The sequence below is a fragment of the Symphalangus syndactylus genome, chromosome 13 (assembly GCF_028878055.3).
Source record: "Symphalangus syndactylus isolate Jambi chromosome 13, NHGRI_mSymSyn1-v2.1_pri, whole genome shotgun sequence".
Taxonomy (NCBI): domain Eukaryota; kingdom Metazoa; phylum Chordata; class Mammalia; order Primates; family Hylobatidae; genus Symphalangus; species Symphalangus syndactylus.
This window is the reverse complement of record NC_072435.2, coordinates 76,427,988-76,447,668: the sequence shown is the minus strand read 5'-3', so window position 1 is coordinate 76,447,668 and position 19,681 is coordinate 76,427,988. Positions and strand designations below refer to the sequence as shown.

Here is a 19,681-nt window from a genome sequence, read left to right as displayed (position 1 = left end):
TTTATCAAGTTGAAGTTTCAGGCCAAACTGCTTTCTCCAGCCCCACTCTGATAGGTGCTGGCTCTGCCATTTAGATAAATAAAATAGTTGACTGTGACCAAATCATATGTTTCCATTTCTATTTATGCAATGGATAAAATCAACTAATTGCAAATTATCAAACTTTTGACAACACAGAGATCTATAAAAATCATCCCACTGCAAAATACAAACATCAATTGAGAGTCACAAAAATAATTACAGGTTGATAATTTTTATAGGCCTCTAATGAAATTAGGACTTCAATAAATGGTTATTCTTCATGCTAAGAAACAGAGGTCTGTGCAAAGGAGATCTGACAAATAAAGAGAGAGAAAAAAATTTTCACATATATGCATTTACTTCTATAGATACATCTTTCCTGATTCTTATAATACTTAAAAGGTGGTATTGGGAGGATGTAGGGGTGATTGATGCAATATCCTTTGATTCCATCATTGCTTGCCTGAGGCTTAGGTGTGGCAGCCAAGTTTTTACCTCCTCTTACAAAAATGCAATCCTGGTTAATAAGACACACCACTGAGCCTCATAATTTGTGTCTCTCTAAATTCAAAGCAAAGCCATTCCACTGGGCTTAGTTACTGCCAAAACAGCAGGTCTAATAGAAAGAACAAGAGATTTCTACAGCCCTCATCTGTATCACAACAGAGGAAAGGGCCTGAAGAAAAAGAGAGAAGCTGAGAAAGTAAGCTAGTTATTGGAGGGGAGCAGGCAGTTAATCTCTATTAAGAAGAAAAGAGAAGAGACTTGTATTAGAAAAAACTGAATAAGGAACATTGATACCCATATCCAATGTGTTTATAGTGAAAGAAATAGCATATATCTTGTTGGTTACAAATCATTAAACTGGAGTTTAGATCCTGGTTCTGCCACTTAGTAGCCATGACTTTGGGCTATGACCTCTCCATTACTCAGTTTCTTTATCTCTAAAATAAGGCTAGAAACAGCATCTATTTCATTGGTTTGTTAGAATTAAATAAGAAAAAATATTTGGAAGTACTTAGCATTGGGCCTAGAACTTAGTACATCATAAGTTCTGTACAAATTACATATGAATGTGAACAGCACACGTATACTCACATATGCATACATTGTGTGTATGTTCCTGCCATTCCTCTAAACTGTTCTTACCCAAAGCCTTCTATATTACTGATTTTGCATTACCTGATTTAAACAGCGAAGAAGCTTTTTAAAAAAAAGTGCTTGAGGTCTTCTGAAAGAAACTTAAAATTCTTCTTTAAGATCATAAGAACATTAAAATCATAAAGTGCAGCAGTTCATGAACGGCAGACTACTAAAACTTTACACAGGAATTTAATGTGGTAATGGGAATTGCTAGGTGGTAATCAAAATGACATATTTTTAACACTCTGTTCTCATATCTTGTCATTTAAGTATTTTCAAAGAAAACTTGTCAAGAGTTCTACAAATTGCACATGATTCTTTGCAGTCTTGCAATCTCACTTCTGCAAAAAAACATTTAATCTGCTAGAAACCCAAGTTGGTCTCATCATAAATAGCTAGAGATTTGCTTGGGTGAAGAAGTAAGGTGATCATGAGTCCAAAGTTGCAGGAAAAGTACCGTAAATTGTATTCATTGATATACTGTTCTCCCTTCCTTCATGGATCACAGAATAATTTATCTACTTACAATATTCATATTTTGTTTTCCTGAGCATAGTTTTATTTCTGGCCTAAATACCCTTCAAAATTTTAAGAAGATATTTGCATGCAAATTAATCACACCACTCCAAGAATCAGGATAGCTGAGGGATTAAGCATACAGTCAGAGTGCATGCATTCGAATCTTGACTTTGGCACTTTCAAACTGGGCAAGTTACTTTATCTCCATGTTCATTGGAGTCTTCTTTTATTAAAATACTAATAATATTATCATCTAGTTAATAGAGTTACCAGGAAGATTAAAAAATATGGCCGGGCGAGGTGGCTCACGCCTGTAATCCCAGCACTTTGGGGGGCCCAGGCGGGTGGATCACGAGGTCAGGAGATTGAGACCATTCTGGCTGACATGGTGAAACCCCGTCTCTACTAAAAAATTAGCCGGGTGTGGTGGCAGGCGCCTGTAGTCCCAGCTACTCCCGAGGCTGAGGCAGGAGAATGGCATGAACCCAGGGGGCGGAGCTTGCAGTGAGCGGACGTCGGCCACTGCACTCCAGCTTGGGCGACAGAGTGAGACTCCGTCTCAAAAAAAAAAAAAAAAAAAAAAAAAAATATATATATATATACACACACACACACATATATATTCATTAGTAGAATGTCTTAAAAATCATATGGTAAGAGTCACTTCGTGTTTGTTATTATTATTGTTAATATAATCTGAGCTAATAAAAAACAACAATAGCAATATACATAGAATCCAATTCATTAATCTCACACATCTTTCTGTATTTCAGTCTTTTGGTTTTAAGCTAGATTTTCATGAAGTCATTAAGTCTTATTCATATTTTTTTTTAGAAATAACAATAACATTCAGCAGTATACTTAATAGCTTATAAATCAAGTGTCTCTTTTAAATGGTAAAAACTAAACTCATTCTTAGCATATTACCATAAGCAAGAACCAAATTCAATATTCAGATTACCATATTTGGACGATTATAAATGAGAATTTTGTCTGGTTTGTGTTGTCCTATTTTTAGCGCTTCTTCTACAAGTGGTACGTACTCTACCCTCCTTCCGGGTTCAATGCCAAATGATGCTGTAACAACCAGCTTGGGCTACAATTAAAAAATAATAATGGAGAGAAAGCTTTAACGATGTTAATTAGGTAATCACAATATTTTAGTTGCAGACTGGCAATTTAACATTTCTAAAGAAATGCCTGAATGATTCTGTTTTCTATTGAATGGTCTGAAAACCAGTAAACCCTTTGTAATTGTTATATACTTAATCACTTCTATATAAATCTCTTACCTGTTCAAAACTGCATACTCAATGATGTTTTTGACTCATATGTATGAAATGTATAAATCCCTTTCAAATAATTCATTAAGCCAGGTGGATTTGCCATAAACTAGTACAGTGCAAATCTTGAGGCCCCTTACTTGGAAAGGCCCCAATAAGAGCTGGCTGCTGCTGAGGTTCTAGTAGCATTTCATAGGTTTTCTATATATTTCTCTTCTAAATGCCTAAAGAGATTGCAGCAGAAAAAGACCCAAATCTCCAATAATTTGTAATAATTTTTTCTCATTCTAAATACATATTCACGTTCACCAAATATTACATTATATTATTTTCTTAAAAAGGCTCCCAAATGATTAAAGTTTCAAGCCCCACAAAGCCTAGACCTGCCCCTGTTCTTAAGATACACTTCATATTCTTTACCTGACAACTTGTTAAGTCATTCTTCAAGACAAACACAGGTGTAGGCAAAATGTATCCCTGGTGGGAACCACAGCTTATGTTAACCTCTCTTTTCAGTATATTCTGGACATGCCTCAAATGTTCAGCTATAGTCAGTGTTCATACATCTCTATTACTGCACGGTAAGCTCTATAAGGCCAAGTTTGGATGTCATTTATTTTTGTGTTTCCTATACCTAGCACAGTGCTTGGCATGTCATGAGCTTTCAGTAAACGTTTGTGGAACTCATCAATTTGCAGAAAAATAAGTCCTCATATTTTTAAGTACATTGTTTTTTCACCAAGAAATCCAAAGCAACAGAGACAGATAATAAATTATTCAGAAAGCAGATAATTGACCCAAGGTATTGCATATATTCCTGAATTCTGATTTCTAGTTATAATACATTTCATCTAGGAAAAGTTTATACTGTGCTAAATATATGCATATATAGTATTGCCTGCTTTTTGAATATAATTTAATATTCATGGAACTGAGGCTCAGTGCAATTACATAGTTTGCCCCAGGTTACAAGTGGCGAAGGCAGAAGGAAGGCCAGTTCTGTCTGGTTGCAGAACCTCTTTCCACCATATCAAGCTGTCTTAAAACAAAAAGGAAAAAAAAAGCAGACAGTCTTGTTTCCTTTTAAAATATTTTTAAAGGTCAGATATTTGAATATAATTCACATTTTAATATCTATAATACTCACAAAAATAGCTCTAGATAGCATTCCTTAGAATTCTGAATAAACAAAAGCAAGCTACATATCAAATTAGGAGCATATATAGAATATATCAAAGTTTGAATAATTTAATAAAGTCAAAATTAGACTCTTCCTCTGAAAAAATAATTCCTTTCACATTTTTGTTAACAGTCTTATTGGAGATTTTACTGAGTCTAGACTGACTTGTTAGAATACATCCTTTCCATCTTTTTCTGTTAAAATAAAACTTTTTCTTTAGCCTATTTATTTGAAGATCATGACATCAAAATCATTCCTAATTTCAACTACACACTAATTTTACCCAACTATCTCTGATATATATATCTCCATCTTCTCTCCTTACATATGACCTGCCCAATTGCCTTGTCCATAAAAGCATTTATTGCATAAACCCCTTAACAAAGGAGTATTAGGGGTGTGTGTGTGTGTGTGTGTGTGATGGATGAAAATTCCTTAAGTGGTACACCATAAGTTTTTTAAATCTTTATTTTTTTACATATTGTAATTTCCCTATATCTTATCAAAATTTTTAGTTTCATTTGCAGGTCAGTGACTGATATTTTTTCCCTAGATTTTCTTCATAGGCATTAACTCAAAATGTTTAAAAATAATTTTAAAAAAAGATAAAAAAGGACCCAGATGGTTTGTCCACAAATCAGCTTTCTTGTTTTAATAACTAATCTATTATAAGATAAAGTGAGATATGCAAAGCCTCGCTCTATACCTAGTACTCAGGGGTCCTTCAGTATATATTAGCTCTCTTCCCATTAAGAATGTCTCATCTTGGGCTTGTAAAACTCTAGAGGTCATCCATCTCTTGCTCTGATAAGTATCTTCCTTCCTTAATCTTCCCAGAGTCTTTTTTCCCCTTCATATTGCCCACTGTTTCACAAACAGACCACCTATCAAAGGTTTTTATTGCAGCTTGCAGCTTCACTCCTACTCACATACTGCAAGACCTGCCTCTTCTTAACATTGCTTAAAACATGACACTTGCCTGTTCAAAACTTTTACTCATTAACAGAATCCAGTTCAGACAAAACCTGCCTTTGCAAGCTCAGCTTCTCTCACCTTTTAGTCACATTGGTCTACTTACTGTCCTTCCAAATGAATTTTACCATTTCCTGTCTCTACTGCTTGACTCAGATTCCTTTTTTGCCTTTTTGGATCCTACTATGTCATTCTCTTCAACTAGCTGAATCTTAGCCAAGATCTAACTCAAATCTCACCTCCTTCAGGAAGCCTTCTTTGGCCACCCTGACTGAAAGAAAATGCTCCTTCCTCTAAATCAGGGGTCTGCAAACTATGGTTGTGAGCCAAACCCAGCACACAGCCTGTTTCTATAAAATATTATTGAAAAATACACACCTATCGTGTACATGTTGTCTAAGGATGCTTTTGTGCTACAGCAGCAAAGCTGAGTAGGTGCAATAGAGATCATGTTATCCATACTGCCTAAAATATTTACTATCTGGTCAATTACAGTTAAAATTTTTCTAACTCCTGCACCAAATTCATAGATTAATAATAGTTAACATTTTTTAAATGTGTACTATATGCCAGACACTGTGCTGTTTTAGATTAAATAGCTCAATGATATTTCACAACAGACTCACTAAATTGTTATTTTTGTACCCCATTCAAACATATATACTTCCTGGAAGTATATGGATTGTAAAACTAGTTATATGTCCCATCCATTTGATAAGTATTACTTATTATCCAGTTGCAAAGACAGTGTCAGGAACATAGCGGGAGCTTAATAAAATATATATTGAATGAACAAATTAGTTATTAGTCCTTTTCTTGTATGTCTTATACACCCAAATATATGACAAGCTAAGTTGGAAAGCATACACCTTATCTTATAGTTTATATTCCCCAAGGCACCTAGCAAGATGTCTTTCACATAGGACTGACTTTAAAACAAATGTGTGATTAACAGATGTATGTGAAATAAAAAACATTTTATTTATGTATTTATTTAAATAGCTTGAAGTCTGGACTTTCAGGGTACCTGTCACCCAAATAGTGTACATTATATCCAATAGGTAGTTTTTCATCCCTTATCCCCCTTCTGGGTTTCCAAGGTCCATTATACCACTCTATATGTCTTTGCATACACATAGATTAGCTCCCACTTAACAGTGAGAACATGAAGTATCTGGTTTTCTGTTCCTGAGTTGTTTCACTTAAGCTAATGGTCTCCAGTTCCATCCAATTTGCTACAAAAGATATTACTTTATTCTTTGTTATGACTGAGAAGTATTCCACGGTGTGTGTGTGTGTATATTTTATTTTATATATTATTATAATATTATATATATTATATATAATGTATAAATATATTATATATTATATAATATTATTATATATAATGTATAAATATATTATATATAATATATAATATATTATATATAATGTATAAATATATTATATATAATATATAATATTATTATATATATTTAAATATTGTATTGTATTGTATTGTATTATATTGTATTGTATATTGTATAAATATTGTATATTATATATCACATTTTCTTTATCGACTCTTCAGTTGGTGGTCACTTAGGTTGATTCCATGTCTTTGAAATTGTAAATTAAGCTGCAATAAACATATGCATGTAGGCATCTTTTTGATATTTAATATAATGATTTCTAGAAAAAGTATATATCAACGATCCTATTTGAAGGGAGGATCTAACAAGTATAGATCATTCTCACGTGATTCATCCACAGATAAATATGACTAAATTATCTACTTGATTTCCCAAAATAAAGCACTTACCTTTACATGATCAATGCGACTACTTAGTTCTTTGGAAGCAAATCCTCCAAATATGAGACTGTGGATGGCACCTATCCTTGCACATGCCAACATGGTATACATCGCCTGTGGGATCATGGGCATGTAGATAACCACAGTGTCACCTTTATTGATGCCATGCTTGACCAAGACACCAGCCAGCTTGGAGACCTATGGCAAGACCATTAAATCAGTAAAGTGTTTTTTTGTATTATTTCACTAAACTTCTAACTTAAGGCAGTAATACTAGAAGCTGATCACCTGCTTTGTAGTAGATTAAAGGAGCCTGAGTAACACGTATTTGATGATGATGATAATGCTTTAGATGGTGAGAGTAATAACAATTGTATTATAATCATTGATTATAAACCAACCTACTATTATTATGCCACATAAACTTTATGACTTAAGATTGCTTAACCATTCATGTCACAACATTTTTACTGAGCAACTATTACATACCAGACATGGTATGTAAGAGTTGGGAATGTAACACTGATAAAAGAAAGACACAGAATTGCCCCTGTAGAGCCTATATATTGCAAAAGGTGAATCTGTCAGGTGAACAGAAAAACAAAATAATTACAAATTCAGATAGATGTTGGGTAACTGTTAAAGGAAACAAGTATATATTAATAAAGAAAACATATCATTAAACACTAATAAAGCAAATAAGACAAATTCTGCTATATTATTATTTACATCTAAAGATAAGGTAATAAGGTTCAGAGCTAATAAACAGCTAACCAAGGTCAGAGAACTAGCAAATGCTGTAACAGGACACCATCACAGGTCTTCCGACCTCACATTCTTTGCTCTTTCTACTGCCTTTATAGTTTTTTTTTACACTAATTATTATACAAAATGACTTTCCTCTGTATTTGGACACGACATACACAGTTCTTTTTTTTTCTGTTTTTGAGACCTCAACATACAAATGTCTCTTCCCCATAACATGTTTTTGTACTTTCTAGCAATAAAGACAAAACAGATTATAAGCCCACACGTGATAAAATTTATTGCAAGAATCCTTCCTGTGGGCAATTATACAGGGGTCTGGGAAGTACTCCCAGACCTTAATGAATAAGTAGCTCAACATTCTTTTACTTAAAATATATATATTAAGTATCTATTATATGTCAGATACTGTTTTCAGATACATCAGATAAGTAAACAAGACAAGACAATAATCTCTACCTTGTAAGTACTTATACTTTAGCAGAGAAAATACTCACAATAAGCAATAAGCACAATAAATAAGTAAATTATCTATTATGGTAAAAAATCTTCAATCATATGGAGGAGGGAAGTAGAGCAGAGTAAAGAGGATTCAGACTGCAGGGGAAGGGGTGGATATAATTCTCACTGGGAGCTCACTAAGAAAGCAACAGTTTCATAAGACATGTAGAAGGTTGAAAAAAAAGTGGATATCTGTGAATGTACTATTTTAGGCAAAGAGAATATCAGTGAAATACAAACATGTAAGAGGTAAAGGAGATCACATGTGATGCGATCAAGGAACAGCAAGGAAACCAGGGGCCTGGAGAAGAAACAAGTGACAAGACAGTTGTCGATCAGGTCAGGGGGCAAAAGGGCCTGTAGGGGCACAGTGGGCAATTGGAAGGACCATGGCTTGCCTTTGAATGTGACTGTCCAACACAATGAACAGAGGAGGCTTGGGAGAAGAAATTAGGCCACACCTATTTATGGTTCCTTTCATTTTTGTCTCTCCTACTTTCTGGACAAGTTTAAAGAATTCTGAATCCTGGCCGTTTTTCTCTTTTCTATTTATTCCCTTCCTCTGTATAAATGGGGAAAGGTGTGGTGGAGGTTAAGGGATCTGGTGAAAGACAGAAAGAAAAAAAAACACGATTTTAGTGTTTTATTCTACTTTATATTGCCAACTCTATAATTGAATGCTATGTTTCAAGAACTTCAAAGACGCTAGCAGATTATGAGAAAGATACACCAAAGTAATAAAAATCACGAGCTTGAATTATATATGGAACTCCAAAAAACAAGACGAAAATTGGAAAGTTATATCCAAACATCTCAGTGTGCAACCCCTGCAGAAAGTGACCATGCTTCATGATCACATTACTGGTTATGTCATTTAAGGTACCACACTGAGAGAGACCAAGGAGAATAGCTAGTCATAGCCAAAGCTGTGACTTCAGTATCTTGAATTGTGCCAGTTGTTGAATAAAAATGACATTCAACCAAGGCCCACACTACCAATAATTCAGTAACTTTATAATCCAGTCTCGCTTTACAGTGTTGCTGGAAGATGCCCACAAATTTTCTGTCCTCTGAAAGAAAAGAGATTAAAAAATAACTAAGATCAGAGCAGAACTGAAGGAGATAGAGACACAAAATTTCCTTCAAAAAAATCAATGAATGCAGGAGCTGTTTTTTTGAAAAGATCAACAAAATAGATAGACTGCTAGCAAGACTAATAAAGAAAAAAAGAGAGAAGAATCAAATAGATGCAATAAAAAAAAATAAAGGGGATATCAACACCGATCCCACAGAAATACAAACTACCATCAGAGAATACTATAAACACCTCTACGCAAATAAACTAGAAAATCTAGAAGAAATGGATAAATTCCTGGACACATACACCCTCCCAAGACTAAACCAGGAAGATGTTGAATCCCTGAATACACCAATAACAGGCTCTGAAATTGAGGCAATAATTAATAGCCTACCAACCAAAAAAAGTCCAGGACCAGACAGATTCACAGCCAAATTCAACCAGAGGCACAAAAACGAGCTGGTACCATTCCTTCTGAAACTATTCCAATCAATAGAAAAAGAGGGAATCCTCCCTAACACATTTTATGAGGTGAGCATCATCCTGATACCAAAGCCTGGCAGAGACACAACAAAAAGAGAGAATTTTAGACCAATATCCCTGATGAACATCGATGCAAAAATCCCCAATAAAATACTGGCAAACCGAATCCAGCAGCATATCAAAAAGCTTATCCACCATGATCAAGTTTGCTTCATCCCTGGGATGCAAGGCTTGTTCAACATACGCAAATCAATAAATGTAATCCAGCATATAAACAGAACCAAAGACAAAAACCACATAATTATCTCAACAGATGCAAAAAAGGCCTTTGACACAATTCAACAGCCCTCCATGCTAAAAACTCTCAATAGACTAGGTATTGATGGGATGTATCTCAAAATAATAAGAGCTATTTATGACAAACCCACAGCCAATATCATACTGAATGGGCAAAAACTGGAAGCATTCTTTTTGAAAATTGGCACAAGACAGAGATGCCCTCTCTTACCACTCCTATTCAACATAGTGTTGGAAGTTCTGGCCAGGGCAATCAGGCAGGAGAAAGAAATAAAGGGTATGCAATTAGAAAAAGAGTAAGTCAAATCGTCCCTGTTTGCAAATGAATGATCGTATATTCAGAAAACCCCATCATCTCAGCCCCAAATCTCCTTAAGCTGATAAGCAACTTCAGCAGAGTCTCAGGACACGAATTCAATGTGCAAAAATCACAGGCATTCCTATACACCAATAACAGACAGAGAGCCAAATCATGAGTGAATTCCCATTCACAATTGCTTCAAAGAGAATAAAATACCTAGAAATCCAACTTACAAGGGATGTGAAGGACCTCTTCAAGGAGAACTACAAACCACTGCTCAACGAAATAAAAGAGGATACAAACAAATGGAAGAACATTCCATGCTCATGGATGGGAAGAATTAATATTGTGAAAATGGCCATAGTGCCCAAGGTAATTTATAGATTCAATACCATCTCCATAAAGCTACCAATGACTCTCTTCACAGAATCAGAAAAACTACTTTAATGTTCATATGGAACAAAAAAGAGCCTGCATTGCTAAGACAATCCTAAGCCAAAAGAACAAAGCTGGAGACATCACACTACCTGACTTCAAACTATACTACAAGGCTACAGTAACCAAAACAGCACAGTACTGGTACCAAAACAGAGATATAGATCAATTGAACAGAACAGAGCCTTCAGAAATAACACCACACATCTACAACCATCCGATCTTTGACAAACTTGACAAAAACAAGAAATGGGGAAAAGATTCCCTATTTAATAAATGGAGCTGGAAAAACTGGCTAGCTAGATGTAAAAAGCTGAAACTGCATCCCTTCCTTACACGTTATACAAAAATTAATTCAAGATGGATTAAAGACTTAAATGTTAGACCTAAAACCATAAAAACCCTAGAAGAAAACCTAGGTAATACCGTTCAGGACATAGGCATGGGCAAGGACTTCATGACTAAAACACCAAAAGCAATGGCAACAAAAGCCAAAATAGACAAACGGGATCTAATTAAACTAAACAGCTTCTGCATAGCAAAAGAAACTACCATCAGAGTGAACAAGCAACCTACAGAATGGGAGAAAATTTTTGCAATCTATCCATCTGACAAAGGGCTAATATCCAGAATCTACAAAGAACTCCAACAGATTTACAAGAAAAAATCAAACAACCCCATCAAAAAGTGGGTGAAGGATATGAACAGACATGTCTCAGAAGAAGACATTTATGCAGCCAAAAGACACATGAAAAAATGCTCATCATCACTGGTCATCAGAGAAATCCAAATCAAAACCACAATGAGATACCATATCACACCAGTCAGAATGGCGATCATTAAAAAGTCAGGAAACAACAGGTGCTGGAGAGGATGTGGAGAAGTAGGAACACTTTTACACTGTTGGTGGGACTGTAAACTAGTTCAACCATTGTGGAAGACAGTATGGTGATTCCTCAGGGATCTAGAACTAGAAATACCATTTGACTCAGCAATCCCATTACTGGGTATATAACCAAAGGATTATAAATCATACTACCATAAAGATACAGGCACAAGTATGTTTATTGAGGCACTATTCACAATAGCAAAGACCTAGAACCAACCCAAATGTCCATCAATGATAGATTGGATTAAGAAAATGTGGCACATATACACCATGGAATACTATGCGGCCATAAAAAGGATGAGTTCATGTCCGTTGTAGGGGCATGGATGAAGCTGGAACCCATCATTCTAAGCAAACTATCACAAGGACAGAAAACCAAACACTGCATGTTCTCACTCATAGGTGGGAATTGAACAAGGAGAACACTTGGACACAGGGCGGGGAACATCACACACTGGGGCCTGTCATGGGGTGGGGGGAGGGGAGAGGGATAGCATTAAGAGAAATACCTAATGTAAATGATGAGTTAATGGGTGCAGCACACCAACATGGTACATGCATACATATGTAACAAACCTGCACGTTGTGCACATGTACCCTAGAACTTAAAGTATAATGAAAAAAAATTCAAGACCTTGTGTGAAACAAAGATCTCAAAATGGTAGGTCACAGCCAAATGTGACCAAGATGTATTTAAGTTGGGGCCGTATCACATTTTAAGAAAATGAACCAGCATATTAAATTTAGTAGGTTTCACATACAAATCTAGATCTCCAGTTTCTCTAGAAAAATTGTAAATTCTAGCAGCACCAGGCCTGTGTTCTTGAATAACAGCAATCAATTGAACCAGATGATCAGCCTAGTGGTTTGCCATAAAACTCACTATTCCCAGGAGCATTTATCATACAGCTTGCATTTTTTTTCATTCTGAGTTTAAAATATACTTTTTTACCTCTTATTTATTTTATGTTATATGCTTACACCATAGTTCCCTAACCATACAGAAAGTGTAATATATACCGACAATTGATTTTTCTCCCATCCACCCACTTCTGTAGGCATCTGAGTTGTCAACCACTGCCCTGAAAACAATTTTTAGTCAAATTAGGCTGCACCAGGCCCGTGTAACCACTAGATGGAGTCTATTTGGCCTTGCTTGTTTCAGCCGCTCCTCAATGTTTTGATAACCTGACAACCACACCGGAGTTGGTCTACAGACAAAAGGTTTACAGAATCAATCATACGATTTTGTTTTCCAATAGTTTTCAGGGCTAAATGTCACCCTGGTAAAATTTTCCATTATAATTTGTAAATCTAAATATATATGTATAAGCATATGTATGGGAAAACACATGAGTTCATAATCACTCAAATAAAATGTTATTGGAACTCCAAAACAGAAGGCATTTGATACTGCTATTTCAGGGTTCACCTAGTTTTTATCAACTTCAGGTGGAAAATTATCAAAGAAAAAAACATGTATCATTTTTATGGAATGACATATTCTTATCCTACCATAAATGTCTGAGTGTAGAGTTACAATTTCTATTATTAGCAAAAGGGAAAATATTTTAATATAGGTTGTTTATAATAAATAGTTTTTCAACTGAAGAAAAGTTAACCATGTGCCGTTCACCCAATTTACATTCATCTTTGCACCTTCTTAAATTTGTTTTTTAATTTGTCAATAACTTGATGGTTTTATACAAGGACAGACCAGTAAAATTCATTTTCAGTCTGACATCAAGGGCAATACAGATCCCAGGGGAGCAAGGCCAGCTAGCATGAGGATACTATGCTACCAATGTGTAAATAACTGGGCTGTGAAGGAAGCCTAGAGGAAATGAAATGAATGTATTTATTTAGATATAACAATGTGTGACTCTTCCCACTAGAAATTATATGAATCATTTTGGTACTAATTTAAAGCCATTTTAACACATAAACGTCCTGTCATTGGTTCAATTTATGTAGTATCAGCTGTATGTCCTAAACTGAGGTTAAGTCTACAGATACAAAAATGAGAAGGAAATGGTTTGTCCTTAAACCAAAGAAATCTGGAGTCTGGAAAAATAATCACATATAGGAATAATAATTGTAAAGAAAATGCAACAACTGAAATTTATATATTATAAAATCGTATGCACACATATTTGGTTTATATATAACATAAATATAATATATAATGCATCAGATAGAAGTAAAAGCTTTAAATTTCAGTTATAAAATGAAAACATATTGCTATGAATAATGAAAACTAAATTAGTAAAAAATTTTGTTATCATTCTGGAAAATCTTTCAAAAATAGTCTTTGAGGTAGTATAACTTTGTGACCAAGTGCTCACAGCTCAAATATAAAGATTAGTCAAAACTGGCCAAAAGTATGTTCTACAGAACAAATTAGCACTTGCTTCACAAATAGCAAATGTGCTCACCTAAGGAAAATCATGCTTGTACGAAAAAAGATAGCTCTAGTTTCCAAATTGTAGTAAAAATGCAGTGATCATGGGCAACTTCAAAACCACGTCAAAAAAACTATGAAAAAGCAGACAGGGAAAGCATATTTTCAAAATGCCACAATGTTACATTGCAAACCCTGGTCTAAACAGTAACAAAAAATAAGACTAATTTAAAAACCAACTATAATATCTGAGGAAACAGATTACTAAAAGTATGGATAAGTGAATTGTTCTTGAAAATATATATAATTTTCATAGAAAGAGTTATATAAAATACTTGCACCTTACTTTTAAACATATTATATTAATCATACACATTTTTGTTTGCTTTCCTTGTACACATACAGACAGCCATTGAAAAGATTAAAATTTTAACTATAATGAATAACTTATTCTTTAGTCCATGCATTAACTATGCATTCAGGTAAATATCTGTGAAAATAATTAGTTATTCTAAAACTGCTTAAGATCTGGAATGATAGTAAAACTATCTTTTTTGGAACAGAATTTTTCAGGAATATAAATATTTTCATATAACATAAGAAGCTTCTAGAAATGTAACATTTTTAGACAGTTACAATTTATTAGATACAGCATTGAAATAATTTTCATTTAAGATGATACTATGCTAAGCCAATTTATTTTGAGCTATGTCTCTTAAAACCAGGAAAGTTAGAGATGTTATTTAAAAAAGAAAAATCTTTCTTTTAAAGATAAAAACATTACATTTACACTTACAAGTAAAATGTATTATTATTTATCTAAAATACAGAGGAATACTTATATTTAAGAATGGCATTGTATTAAATTTTTCAAGAAAAATTACAAAATGCTGTCTTACATTCAAAATAGTTATCTGATAGTGGTCTAGAAAACATTTACTAGCACATTTCTTCTCAAATAATTTTCCCCAAATGAAAGAGTAAATACCATTACTCAGAATTATCATTTTTCTCATTACCAGTTTCTTCACACGTGGGTTTCAATCAATATTTAGTCATTTTCAGACTATGTATTCACAAGCAAAGTGAAATAGATAATGATTTAATCCCTTTAGTTCAAGCTGAAAATAATCAATATTTCAATAATCTTTTTGCTTTCAAGACTACTGTGATTTTCAGACTGTAATTTCACAGAAAAGTAGTTAAATCCTATATTTCCCTATGTATATATGCTCATAGTCTTGATAAGGAATATTGTCTTCCATTTCTTTGATACTTATGTTAAAATTTACAAGAAAAATCAGAATTCATCACATCTTGTAAAGCATATTTTGTTAACTTTAAAACAATATTTCTGTGTAACAGTCAGGCCATTGTAGACAGAGAAAATAATTCTATGTCAAGGAGAAGTCCACGGTCTAAAAGAATGGAAAATGTAATTGATGCCTGTTATTAACACACAACAGGACTAGGGTGCATGCAATAAAAAGGAAAGAAAATACATAGACAAAGAATAATTAAGGATTGCATCCACTTTTTACCATTTTAACATCTCTCCACTATAGACATTAATAATTGGGTAATTGTAACTTCCTCTTGCTTTTACTCACTGGAGAGTTTCTGCCAATATCTCTAATCATCACGGCATGTGCCATTTGGCTGAAAAAGTGAAGGCAGTTTAGTATAGAAAGAGAAAACATTCAGGATGAAGAGGGTTGTGAGATGAACTGGAAAGGTATGAAGAAACCATATTAGATATGATACAGAGCCTCGTTCTGCCCATCAAGTTTAGACTAACCCGAAAAACAATGTGTGAAAACTGAAAAATGTTCATCCTCTTTAAAAGTAAATGCTTTCCACATTCTTAAAATGTAATGATTATTGCATAAACTAGAATCGATAATGTAATGATTATTGCATAAACTCGATTATTGTGTAATAGGGGTAAAAATAAATAAGTTTGTTTGAGAAATATTAAGAACGGGGCCACAGTTTGGGTTTTAGCAACTGATTGGAAAGTGATGCCATTCACATTGGACATGTTTAAATCTGAGATGCTAGTGGAAGAACCATGTATAGACACCTACTCGGCAATCCTGCATATGATCTCAACATCAGAAGACAGATGTGGGCTGATGACACAGAACTGAGAATAGCCAGTGTTGCCACTGGGAGTAACCATCACATATGTGGCAGAAAAGGCCATTGGCACAGATATAATCACCCAGGCGGGATGTGTAAAATGGAAAGAGAAGGCAACCTAGAAGCAGGTAGTGAAGGGACAGGCAAAAGAAGCATTTAAGAAGGATAATTAGACAAAATGAACACAGGAAAGAAAGGAAAACGAGGGCAGAATGGTATACAGAAGTAAGCGAAGACTGGCAGAGAATGGACAAAAATGTTAGACATAATAAACAGAGGAAGTAAAATATTGAACACCTATTGGAATTAATAAGAAGAAAGCATTAATTACCTTAGCTAAATGAGGCAGTAGCATATTTTAGAGGGCTTTGGTTATGTGTGTGGTAAGGAAGTTAAAAAGGCATTTTTCCAAAGTTAATCAGTAAATGAAAATAGATAAGAAACTAGCTAGTAGTAGAAACATTTATGAATTTTTTTTGTTTTTTGTTTTTTTTTTGAGACAGAGTCTCACTCTTTTGCCCAGGCTGGAGGGCGGTGGCGCGATCTCGGCTCACTGCAAGTTCCACCTCCCGGGTTCACGCCATTCTCCTGCCTCAGCCTCCCAAGTAGCTGGGACTACAGGCGCCCACCACCATGCCCGGCTAATTTTTTGTATTTGTAGTAGAGACAGGGTTTCACCATGTTAGCCAGGATGGTCTCGATCTCCTGACATCGTGATCTGCCCGCCTCAGCCTCCCAAAGTGCTGGCATTACAGGCGTGAGCCACCACGCCCGGCCCATTTATGCATGTTTTTAAGAGAAAGAGCCAGCAGTGAGATAGGTATAAGATAGATTAACAGTACAAGAGCCCTAAAAAGAATTGATAGAATGGCTGCAGGAGACCAAAGAAAGATTAGCTTCTATTTTAAAAGGAGGGAAAGAGAAAACAATGGGTGTGGATACAGGCAAGTCTGTAGGTCTGGTGATAATAAATTTATATAATCATTGCTAGGTTTGAATCAATGTACGCTGTTAAGCTTGAGGCACAGAGGCAGGAAAGCCAAAAGTTTAAAATGGCCTTTGGAGGGTAAAAGAGAAACTTATTTGAGAAACGCTAAAGAAAAAAAGAAAATGCAGCATTGAAGTCCCAGTGGACACTGGAGACCATAAATTTATACTAAATCTATACTTGTAGTTATGTGACTTTTCTTTAACAGGATTCAACATATCAGATACAGTAATGAAGATAATAAGAAATTGGATTGACCCAGATCTGGAGTTTTGCCACAGAAGTGAAATGGAACAACAATATGCAGGAGAAGTGAGGATACTGGTAAGAGACGAGTTGTGTGGTTAAACTAAAAAACCTAACCCAGATAACAGAAAGGTGAACACAGAAAAGACCCTTACCTAGTGACCACACGCCATCAAAATCGTTTAAAATTAGTGTTTCATGAGGCCAACAAATATATTAAAAAGTGCTCAACATAACTAATCTTTAGAGAGATGCAAATCAAAACCACAATGAGATACCATGTCACACCAGTCAGAAAGGCTATTATTAAAAAATCAAAAAACAACAGGTGCTGGTAAGGCTGTGGAGAAAAGGGAACACATACACACAGTTTGTGGGAATGTGAATTAGTTCAGCCACTGTGGAAAGCACTTTGGAGATTTCTCAAACAACTTAAAACAGTAGTACCATTTGACCCAGCAATCCTATTACTCGGTATATACTCAAAGGAAAATAAATATTTGGTAGAAAATAAATCATTCTACCAAAAATATACATGGACTCGTACGTTCCATCATTGCAGCACTATTCACAATAGCACAGACATAGAGTCAACCTAGATACCCACCAATGGTGGACTGGATAAAGAAAATGTGGTACATATACACTACGGAATACTATGCAGCCACAAAAAAAGAACAAGATCATGTCCTTTGGAGCAACACAAATGCAGCTGGATGTCATCCAAAGCAAATTGACACAGAGACAGAAAACCAAATATGGCATGTTCTCACATGTAGGTGGGATCTAAACATTGTGTACATATGGAAATAGAGACGAGAACGATAGACACTGGGCACTGGGGACTATAGACAGGAGAGGGTGGGAGGGGGGTGAGGGCTGAAAACCTGTCGGGTACTATGCTCATCTGAACAACAAACCTCAACAACACGCAATTTATCCATGTAATTAACCTGCACATGTACCCCCTAAACCTAAGATAAAAGTTCCAAAAAATACCTGTGGTATTTAAATAGGTATTGCGTCTAAAAATGCATGCTATCTAAAAATGTAGTTTTATTGCACTGTATAACAATATGAGAGGTTTAAAATAGACACTCTAAAAGTTATATCCTAATTTACATATATTCTCTATCCTTTCTCCACCTTCTATCTACCAAAAAAGCAAAACTGTAGGATCCTCTCATGTATCTGTTTCCAGCTAGCCTTCACAAAGTCTTCCTTTAATCTTTTGGAAATTATATCCATGATTGCCCGTTTCCCCTCCACCGTTCACCCCAGGATTCAATTTATCCCACTTCAGGAGATATTTAATTGAATCTGCTTTTCTCTAACACTAACATTTCCAGTAATTTTTAATTCACATTCATTTATTTCCCTCCCTTATGAGTAGTATTGCAAGAATATTGATTATTTTTTACTGCAAATGCATTGTATTTCAACTATATTATATGTTAAGCAGTTGGGTGGCCAGACTGGAACCCAAACACCACTCAGAAAAGTACTATTGATAGATATATAGAGAAATAGAGTACAAATTCCTATTTAAAATTTTTCAAATGATTTTTTAAAACATAACACAATTCAAAGTTGATTACTTTCTGTACACTTCCTAGAGTATTTGTAAAGAAAATATCCCAAGTGCTGAAGAAAGCTTTATTACATATAAGAAATATGTAACCCACCTGGGCTAAAATGAAAAAGAAAATTCAACTATTAGAGAGGTAACTTTTCACAGTTATGCATTCACATATACAAGCATTCTGAAAAATCTAGCATAATTGTGTGGCTAATGTACACACTTTCCCAAATGAGTGTTCGAAAAGGTACTGAATCTACTACACTCTATTAAAAAAGTCTATTCAATTCAACACGAGTTTATGTAAGTTATCTAGATAAGGTTGTATTCCTTCAGTGAACATAATATGATAGTATGATAGTAATAACTGCCTCACATATTTGTTTATACAATAATAAACATGCAAAATGTGAAACAAAGTTGTTACTTTAAAACTATCACTGTTGTCTGCTATATACACTTTATTAAAGGGCTAGCAAATAATATTTTTTAAAGAAAATTAATTTCTACTGTTAATGAAGGCCAGATTCCTCTTCTCTTGATCTAATAAATTGTTTATTGTAGTGTTTCTCCAAGTAGAGTCTGTAGAGATATTCTCGGGGCCCATGAGTTCTCCGTGAGAATTTTTTAATGTTGTGTTTTCATTTTGATACAATTAAAAAATAA

The 19,681-nt window shown here is 34.6% G+C and overlaps 1 protein-coding gene across 12 annotated transcripts in view; it reads right to left on the bottom strand.

Moving 5' to 3' along the window:
- The window catches only part of ACSS3 (acyl-CoA synthetase short chain family member 3), a 515,807-nt gene that overhangs the window by 161,614 nt on the left and 334,512 nt on the right, over positions 1 to 19,681 (bottom strand). For all 12 annotated transcript variants that reach the window (XR_008650037.2, XM_063615114.1, XM_063615116.1 and 9 more), the window contains 2 exons: positions 6,920 to 7,108; positions 2,645 to 2,779 (listed from right to left, as the gene is read on the bottom strand). Coding sequence is in view for 11 of the 12 variants with exons in the window: in XM_063615114.1 (XP_063471184.1) it covers positions 2,645 to 2,779; positions 6,920 to 7,108 (324 nt within the window). In the remaining variant the exon portion in view is untranslated. The remainder of the gene's footprint in view (positions 1 to 2,644; positions 2,780 to 6,919; positions 7,109 to 19,681) is intronic.